At 50.7% G+C, this 9894-nt stretch overlaps 1 protein-coding gene across 1 annotated transcript in view; it reads left to right on the plus strand.

Moving 5' to 3' along the window:
• Positions 1-7716, plus strand: part of LOC144948933 (fibronectin type III domain-containing protein 3B-like) — a 165621-nt gene extending 157905 nt beyond the window's left edge. The window contains 2 exon segments of the mRNA XM_078878680.1: positions 339-466; positions 6535-7716. Of these exon segments, the coding sequence (XP_078734806.1) occupies positions 339-466; positions 6535-6879 (473 nt within the window). The 3' untranslated portion in view covers positions 6880-7716.
• Positions 7717-9894: the final 2178 nt, after the last annotated feature.

Genomic DNA, 9894 nt, shown 5'->3' on the forward strand with positions numbered 1-9894 from the left:
GTACGCTCCACCATGGTGGCGCTGTACGCTCGTTGTTTTGCGAGCGTCCCTAAACCCACGCGGGGGCCTCCCCCCCCCCACCCCCGCACGCGGCCGTATGGGATTTTGAGGCAAGAGCCGTTTGCGAGCGTCCACGAAGATGCAAAGGGGAGAGGGAGGAGGACCACGGGGAGAGGAGTAGTGAGATGAGAAGGGGAGATGGTAGGCAGAAGCAAAGTCCGTTGAGAATGTTGAAGACGTCGGCGGCGAGCGCGATGATGGCGGCGACGATGCTCTTGATGGTGACGTTGATGACGACGTTGACGCTGCTGGCCACTCCGCACCCTCCCCCCCCCCAGCTCCACGCGTGACTCAGCTGGAGGGCAGCCGGTGCGAGGTCTCCTGGGACCCCGTGCCCCCCATGAGCGGTGACCCCCTCCTCTACTGCCTCTACCTCCACAGCCCCCGCGACTCCGAGTACAAGCAGGTACTTTGCTCCCCCCACGTGCTCTGATTGGCTACGTACATTGTCTTTGAGTTGTGCGCCTTTTGGCGTCATCTGGTCCAACCCATGTGAGACTAGGTTGTAAGGAAAGCTGTCTCAGGTGTGGACCAATCAACTCCAAGGACAGTGCACATTATCAGAGTTATGTTTTTTGTTTGCATTATGACTGCAGGTATTGTGGTCTATGTAAACATGACTCCTTGTAAAAAAGGTGTCAGTTTTGTGGCCAGATAGAAGGGTAAAGAACCAATTATCATATTTTTTACTGGCAAATGAGGTTCCAATGGTGGAACAACCAGCATCATCAGGCGGCGGCCAGAATAGTGGAGAAATCCTCCTCCTGTTTCGATCTCAAGTAGGCGGGGGGATAAATGTGATGTCGTCACTTGTGCACCAATCAGGTGCGAAGACCAGAGGGGGAGGGTTAATGTTTGCATTTATATCCATAGCCAATTAACCTCTCATGGATATTGGTCGCGAAAGCCCCTTCGTGTTTAACTGGGCAAAAGCATGGACCAGTCTCTGAAAGCCATTAGGTGACAGGAATTGACGCAGCCGGGGCAGTATTTATTAAGGTGGAAGAACGAAGTTTCTAACGACACGAGACACACACCCCTCAAAGAACAGAGACTGGTCAAACCGAACACCAAGATTTTTGAGAGCGTGATTGGCTTTCCTGTCAACACCTGATCAGTTCCTACCTTATTGCAGACCAATTCAGAACGTATTGGCCATCCCTTTCCCTTATAAAGCTCAACGTTCATCCTACAAAGTCCCATCACAATGGAGAAAGACAAACAGATAGATTTTTTTTGCCCGTATTGAAACGGCTGTCCGCCGTATGGACCTGAAAACTCAATTTCCCTGCACAAGTACATGGGTAAAGCGCATGGGTTGACAGGTATGGATTGGGCAGACATGATGACCATCTATTAAGCTCCGTGACTCTCTTTCAGGATGGTTTTGCCAAGTTCTTGCAGCAGGGGGGGTGATAATTGCTGGCATGCGAGATCTCAGTTGGGTAATTGTTGCGGTGTGATTTTTCAATGGCAAAGCGCGGGGACCGTGACACCGGCACAGGCAATGTCGCACTCTTGCGAAAGACGTCACGGGGTCGTTAATGTCCACTGTGAAGCAGACGGCGCGTAGTAACTCTACGCTTATTCCCCACGCGCCATTAACCTGGGCGGCCACTAGAATCTAACCGTGAACCTCTTCAACAGCCATTGGTGGGGGGTAAATTGTGGGTATGCCCACCTCCTCCGTACTAAAAGTCCACTGGAATATTCCAGCTGAAAGAAAAGTGTTTCTATAGATTCTGTTATCATCAACGTAAACATCATAATCCATTCACACAGCGTATATACAACATTTAACGACACATTTCTATGTGTATATACACACACACACGTCCTTCGGGCTGAGTGGTGGCAGAGTGGTTAACGCACTGCACCATGGCACCCGGTGCACCGAGCTCGGTTCCCGGCCACGGCTGCCATCGGTGACGAGCGATATCTGAACCAGTCCCCGGCTGTGCCCCCACTTGAACCACCTGTACTGACCAACGCAGCGAAGTCTGGTCAAGCAACCCACACGACCGACACAGCGTTCCATCCAGCAGTGGACTGGCAGGGAACCGCACGATGTAGCGATATCGTATTTTTTTGTAACCCCGATTGATCTGCAATCCGCGCGGCCTCTTCGCGCGCCGATGCACGCCGCAGTCGCGGTTGGGTCGCAGAGAAAATACGAAAATCTCACTCCGTCTTCTCTCCTGCTGTGATTCTTGGCGCTCTCCATCAGTCCCCCACATCGCCTTCTGAGTGGTCACCTCCAGTGCAGTGCACCGGAATGCTCCCGCCCTCCCCTCCCCTCCTGTTGCTGGCTTGCTGATGATGCCTCATTCTTTAAGCTCATTGGCAAGCCCCCCCCAGGGTGTGAAAGCAATCCATCTCAGCCTTCCAGCTTCCGTGAAATCATCGTTTCTTGGAACATAATAAAACTACACAGCCAATGGTGGCATTTTAGAATCCACTGAACAAACGGTGTCATGGGCCTTGGGGACATGTCCCTTGTGGCCATCGTGTGCTGACATCACCAGTCAGAATTTTTTTAAAATGACACCGCAAATCACTTAGTAGGGAGAGCATGGAGTGACATCGTTAACTGTGAACCGAATGGAGACTGTGTCTGAAGCACAGCCGCGCCTTCCCGGGTGATGATGGCCTTAGGCCGCGGCGATAGCCTTAGGCCGTAAGAACGACGGTGCCAATACCAAAGTCTTCTGTTGTCATCATTATTATCATCCTCCCTCGTGCTCGTTCCGTACATGCGTGTTGTCCTGCGGACTCCAGGGAACATCTTGGATGTGCAACATTGTACTTCATTTCCTCTTGCCCCTTCGGATGCTGTTTGTCGTTTAAAAAAAATCAGAATAATTATTTTTTTTATCCCGAAGATGTCTAGTAATGGCTCCATGAGCAATGTGTGGCACACAGTGCGGACAAACCGAACATTTGCCGAGGACTTAACAACCGGTTGATGCAGGCAAGGGGGTCAGGGGTTACACGTTGTGGTGTGAGGCCATGATTCCTACCTGCCCGTAGCTTTTCGATGACCCGTGGCAACAGTTGCCGCAGTACGGCAAAATGACGTTTACACCGCACTACATCCAGCCCACGATCATCGTCATGTCAGCATCGTCATTTGCTCGGCGCAATGTTTTTAAAATATGAAACATTCATTTGCCGACAAAGCTACATCTACATCAGCCTCGCTAACGGCAATTGCTCTCCGTCCATTGCAGAACATTTCACCGATAAATTCGCACCCCGAATTGAACCAATGTTGGCTTTTGTTGCCTGCCGTGCGTGGGAAAATTCCTTGTCCAATTTTCAGGGAACTCCGGGAAAAATCGCCGCGCGCGCCCGGCGGCACGCCTACCACTTCCCTTTGCCGCAGTCGACCTTTGCCCTGCGTGTTGGCTTGGGCCGGGGGGGACTTCGCTACGCATTAGGGCGCTTGCCGCCCCATAATTCTGACCGCCGCGGTGACACGTTCGGAGGGGGGTGGGGCGGTGGGGAAGAGGGAGGGGGGAAGGAGGCCCGCGGTCGCCGTGTCCATGCGAGGCCCTCCTGGGCCGCGGTAGCCCGCCGGCCGTGTTTCGAGCTCTCGCACCGATGGATTGCCGTGGCGTGTGGTGTCGCCGCCGCCGGCTAATTTGGCCCTGCTGGACTATTACGCATGGTATCCTTAGTATCGATTCGTGGAGAAAGAGAAGAGGGGTGGGGGGGGGAGTTTAAGATGAAACGAACGCACAGCGGGCTGGAGCGGAGTCGGGTGTGTGCCGTGTTGCAATGTCGGGCTGTGCCTTGGTGGAGCTCGTGGCCGGAGGAGCGACCCCGTGGGAGTGCACGGTTCCACCGGGAGACGCTTAACGGTCGTAGGGCAGCGAATGGGCAGTGAAGCGAACGAGCCCGGTACGTTCGCTTCACGTTGGTAGCACTCGTGCCTCGCAGCAAGCCAGCTTGGGTGGGTATCAATGTGGTGATCGTGAGCTGGTATGAGTTGGTATGTTCTGTAACCACTCTGCACGGGTTTCCTATGCGTTCCCTAGTTTCCTGCCATAGAAAGAACATGCAATTGGCCCAAAACATCCGAAAGTCCTGAAAATGTCACAATTTGGATCGCACGGCAGCAGCAGCAGCGACATTGCTTCCCTCCTGAGAAAACTGGCAGGACCCTCCTGAAAAAAACTGTTGGACTCGGTGAGGCTTTCTTGGGTAAACAAGTGAAATAATATAAAAAATATATATATATTATTGTCCAACTTGAGTGTGCGAATGTTTGCATGGTTGGCTATGTCGTACGGTGCGAAAGAAGTTCTGCATATATACATAGTTCTATAAAACAAGTACAGATGTGTACGTACACATAACTCGTTGCCAGCCTACTGCTTTACCAGGGCCCCCCTCCCACACCCTGTGGATCATGAGGAGTTATTTGACGGCCATGTATAGCCAACGCTTGTCAACGCGGGTTGGAGAAGGGGGGGAAGCATAGATGTTGGATCCATAGTACAGTACAGCAGCGGATATTGCTGTGTTGCCATCTGCTGACAGCAAGGCCCCCGTAGCAGCCTCTAGCGCTTGTTGTATGCACGGCGGTCGCCCATCCAAGCACCATCCCAGCGCTACCCTGGCTTCGCTTCCGAGATTAGGAGATATCAGGTGCATTCTGGGTGACTTGTGTGATGTATGGTCAAGTGACCCATGTGACCGACACGGCATGGGGGAGGGGGGGGGGGGCAACGTCCAGCACTGGATTAATAAATATTTGTAATTTTATATTACATATATATAAGTACCGTATACTTTTTTTGGTGAATAAGCATTATGCATACTCTTGTATGCAATGGTCCGTTTAACAACAGTCAATCTCGGACCACTGCTGGAGCCAACATTGGGCCAACGTTGGAACGTGGTTCAATGTTTTTGCTGGGAAAGCATCTCGACACCACGTCGGTTGCAGGGATCGCTGGATCAGACTTCACCAGCTTGGTGGTCAGTGTGGGTTGTGGGTTGGGCTGCTGGCCCAAGGGCATTTACGATATCGCTCCCTGCTGACGTTAGCCGTGGCCAGGAATCGGAACTCAGGTAGCCAGTTTCACGAGGCAGTGTGCTAACCACTTCGCCCCATCCATCACGTACGTATCTATTTGAAAAGAAATGTAACGCCCAATACAGCGCGAGTCCCATGTGTCTTCACGGTTCGTGTGAAATATTGCCACTCAGGCCGTAACGCCACCCCTGAAGCTTTTAGTTGTGCAAAAAACAATACCGCAAATCGCATTTTAAAGCAGAATTCGCCCGCGCGAAGCGAGCGCAGCTCAAATAAACGAGCTGAGTGCCGCTTTCCCTAAGTGGGCTCGCCATCGCTGGCTGCCGCGCCCTCTCTCCCTCGCCACGAACCTCGGCGGCAAACGTTGATTGACTGTGATCAAGCGTAATTAACTTATGCTCTGCGCCCCATTAGCCTCCCCTTGCTGGCAATTCTGCCCGATCGCATGTGGGCACTCTTGCTCCTCTCGTCTGCACCCTCTCTCCTGCCCTGGGTACATCAGCTTTCTCACGTGCTCCCACCTTGACCCCTAACTCTCGCTGCACATCAGAGTGAGCGGTTCAGACTCAAGTACGACTGGTTGTTTGTAGGCGTGTGCGATATGAACGCACGTCGCCACAGCAGAAGGGAAACACGCGGCGTTGCGTTTCAAGGAGTGGCCATTTTACGTGAAAGCATCCACTGCGCTAACGTCGCACAGTTGCATTGGGATTTGTTTTCTCCCTCCAAACGTACCACCGGCTGGCGGAGAAAGGTCACCTAATTTTAGCGCGCCGGCTTGCTTACGGCGGCTTTGGATATTTATTCATTTGGATCTTACCTTTTTTTTCAATTCAAATATCACGGCGGGTCCCGGAGTCCTCAAAAATGTCACCGCGTGACCCCCGACCCCCTGCTCGTGGCCTCACGGGAAACATACTGGGGACGCAGACATCCCTCGCTAACCGCGGACTTGCCATCCCACAGATTCATGTATGCACGGTTTATTGTTTGTATCTCAATTTACCAACCAAGTATCCACGGGTAAGCACGGGTCTGCAACACGCATTTACAGATTTCGTGGGGCCGCTGTTCTTCGCGCCACAGCACCATTCGTGGCCTGCGTAGCTTATCAGCTGTCCGTCTGTTTTGTTTTACTGTACTATAATTCTCTCACCGCATAGACCGCGTCGCATCGCAAACCGCATTCACATTAACCTTTTTTCAGCCCGAGACGTCTGCAAGCTGCAGGGTGTGGGTCCCATTCACCGCTCAATCTCGGAACGTGCAAGCGGTTCGGCGTTAATGTACTATACTGTATTTGATGCGGCAATGTATAAAATACATTGGGGAAAGTTCTGTCGTATAATCTGGAGAATACGGTATTTGAGTTTCAATAACATCCCCACCACTGACCCTCTTGCTCTCTCGCTGTCCATTGTTTTTTGCAGGTTTACAAGGGGATGGCTACCTCCTTCCAGATCCCAGGCCTCCACTTTAACAGCGAGTACAGGTTCCGCGTGTGCGCCTCACGCCAGAGTGTCTGCACCAGCAGCGGGGGCGACTCCCTGGCTGCTCCCACGCAGACGGAGCTGGTGGGGCAGCCGAGCCCCTCGGCCAGCTTCGTGCCCCGCCGTCCCGAGGCTGCCCAGTCAGGCGAGCCGCTAGGCCTCGGGGAGGCCGCTGGCCCCGACCAATTTCAAAATGGTGACGAGCGCTTCGCGGCCCTCATTTTGCTGGGCTTCGGAGCGAGCTCCCTCTTCATCGCCTTCATCATCCAGCTGCTCATCATGTAAATCCCAACGGGGTCAGCTTGATGTCGGGGGAAGATTCCACCATGTTTGTTTTTGGTATGACATGTTTTTTCCCCCCCCATAAACAAACCAATAGACCGTTGTTATTTTTCCGGTCTCGCACGCGGAAAGGTTGATAGAGCTTGGCCGGTTTGCGCCGCCGCCACGGACTCAAAACGGTGTAGGGTCAGTTCCGGAGGTCGTCGTATTCCGTTTGTTGTCGTAGTGATTGTTTTTGTTTTTCCGTACTCGCGTAACCTTGACATAATTCCACAAAAATGCTGTACGCGCTTTGGTAGACGCGGAGAGCGATTTCTGAGAGATGTGGATGCCACGACCAAACCAATGCAGACTCGCCTTTGTAAGAACGGTAGGATGCTACGCTATGCAAATGTAGGAGGAAAAATAAAAAGTAAATCCGCTAGAGATCTTGAAAGCAACTGCACGATGTTGCCATTTCCAAGCAGCAGTAGCCTCGTCCGAAAAAGCCGCGGTAATACCAGTACCAGCTTGGCACCTCCGGTGGTGGGTTTTTCGAACGCGTGGGAGGTTTCGAGGCCACCCGTGTACGTACGCTTTGCTGCTTTCTTCGTTTAAAAGTCGCTCGCTCTCTCGCGGTGATCGTTTGATGAAAGATGTCGCGATGGCGAGCGAAGCGGTCTCCGCATGCGACCTCTGCCTTGTGCGGCAGTTTTATACGTTTTTGAACCGACCGTAAAAAGGAGGGCACGGCAAAAGATTATAACGCTGAATATGCCTTGGCATAAAAAAAAAAAACCCTATATATGATATCAAGTGCCTGACTGCATATCACGTCGACGTATATGCGTCTGTAAATCAGATGATATTCAGTGGGAAAGCTTTATATGGTGATTACCGTTATTATATATACTTGCAATGTCAGTGGTGCCTTGTTTGAAAAAGGAGAGGGGCCGGAAAAAGACACAACAATAAATGAGAGGGGGTGGGGGGGGGGGGGGGAAACTATGAAAACTAGCCTGCACATTTGAATTATTATTTGAGGTTGTGATTTATATTTTTTTGCGGGGGGGGGGGGGGGGGCGGTGCGCGCGGGGGGGGGGGGGGGTCCGGGGTGGGAAAAAGCACTTTTTATGTAGCAAGCTATAGAACTGCCAGTGAATGTGAGCTCGCGTCGCGATCTGGGTGCGTCCGCTGCCCCTTGTGACCAAATTGGAAGGTTCCCCCATTTGGGGGTGAGGAGATGGGGAGGCTTCTTGAACAAACAAAAAATTAAGTCAGGATTCGAGGCGGCGTTAATTCCAGCCTTGGTGTCACTTTGAGATCGCACAACTGGACTCTGCCAAGAGACGTGGGTTGCTAACATTCAGAGCATGAACCTTTTTATTTTTTCAACGAAATGCTGTTATTTTAATTGTATTGCAATTTAATGTGGGTTTTTTTGCCTTAATTATATATGGCGGCATCCTTTTATATGTATACTGTTCCATACAGGTAATTTTATTGCATGTCAAGTTAAAATCGATATTGGCTGTTTTATAGAGAATTATGATAATGGTAAAAACATAAGAGCCTTAATGATAATAATACCCTGGAAATCCTTGCAAACGAGATGCTCCATCTCACGGGAATATCCCAGGTGAAATATTTTAACTAAATGAATAAAAAAATTTACGTGTAGCTTCATAGTGTGCAAGTACATGGCGAATATGGGTTGCAAGATGGTACAAGGTTTGTTCCTGATTTTCATGGTTGATCTTCAACCGTTAGCATGTCACGCCAATTTGTATTCCATCGTTTGTAAAATGGCTGTGAACTCGTAGTTGCTAGCTAGCTTGAGGCCTCGGGCCTGGTTGAGGCCTGAGCCAACGGGGGGCCTACGCAGGAGAGAGGCCTTAACCAAAATACAGCGGCAGGTGAGATGGTATCGTAACACAAGAGGAAACTCTTGTGTTATGATACCATCAAAACCCTCGTCTTGTTGCTCGCCCTTCCTCTATGCATTTTATTAACTGGTATTTCTGTTTTTAACTATCATTTCTTAAAGTCGAGTATTTATCCTGCAAAAGAATGCCGTCGGCAAAGCGGCAGTGTGCTTGGACAGAAACGCGCTCTGCTAAGAAACACTCGACAGAACTTGCTGTAAGGCTCTCTTATATTTGCACAGCTGCTGGTCCCAACACTAGTTCATTAAACCACGTTTTTTGGCACATTTTTGGGCCCTTTTTTTACATTCATCTATATATGTATCCAGTATTAAATGATGTTGCTTTTGTTTTTTTCGTTCCGTTTTTTTATATCCTCCCCTCTTTTTCTTATATTTCTATTTTTTGTTGTTGTCGTGCGTGCGTTTGTTTTCTCAAGTCATACATTTCAAGCTTTGCCCCTCCTCCTCCTCATCCCTCTCCTCCCCCAAAGGTCGTTACTGCCACGTTGATCGAGCGGAGTCGTATTCCTACCCGACGAGTTATCAAGTGGGGGGGGGGGGGGTGGTTTAGATCTGGTTGGAGAAGAAACGAAACGCCATCGCGGACCGCGTGCGTAAATCACTATTCGCTCACGATGAATATTAACGTCTTGATTGCTGCTAAATCTTAAAGGCTTCTCGGTCCCCCTCGCCGCCCCAAGAGCGTCGTGTCAAGAAGACCGAGTCGAGCGCTGGCTTCCCGTTTGTCTCCCTATGTTCTCCCATGTCAGAACGGTTCTCTACTCCGACCAAGCTTTAAGTATGGATGCGAACGCGTCCAGTCCAGTTGTTGTTGTAGGGTTGTTGACAAGTTAGCCCTGTGCTGGCGAGAAGGAGGGTGGGAAAAATAAATTTATTTTCTTTTAAGGCTTAAAATAAATAAATAAATACCATCTCTTTACCAAAAAACGAAAAACTGCTGGACAACACGTTGCATGTCTCGGTTAATTTTTTGTGCATCAAAGAATTGTTTATCCGTTTTTTTCTTCTGGTTTTATGTATGCATGCGGTCGAGGTGTCGGCGAGTGTAGTAGCGGTGCGGACGCTTTTAGTCCGCGTCCGCACGCCCTCCC

Source organism: Lampetra fluviatilis, chromosome 51 (genome assembly GCF_964198595.1).
Source record: "Lampetra fluviatilis chromosome 51, kcLamFluv1.1, whole genome shotgun sequence".
Lineage (NCBI taxonomy): Eukaryota > Metazoa > Chordata > Hyperoartia > Petromyzontiformes > Petromyzontidae > Lampetra > Lampetra fluviatilis.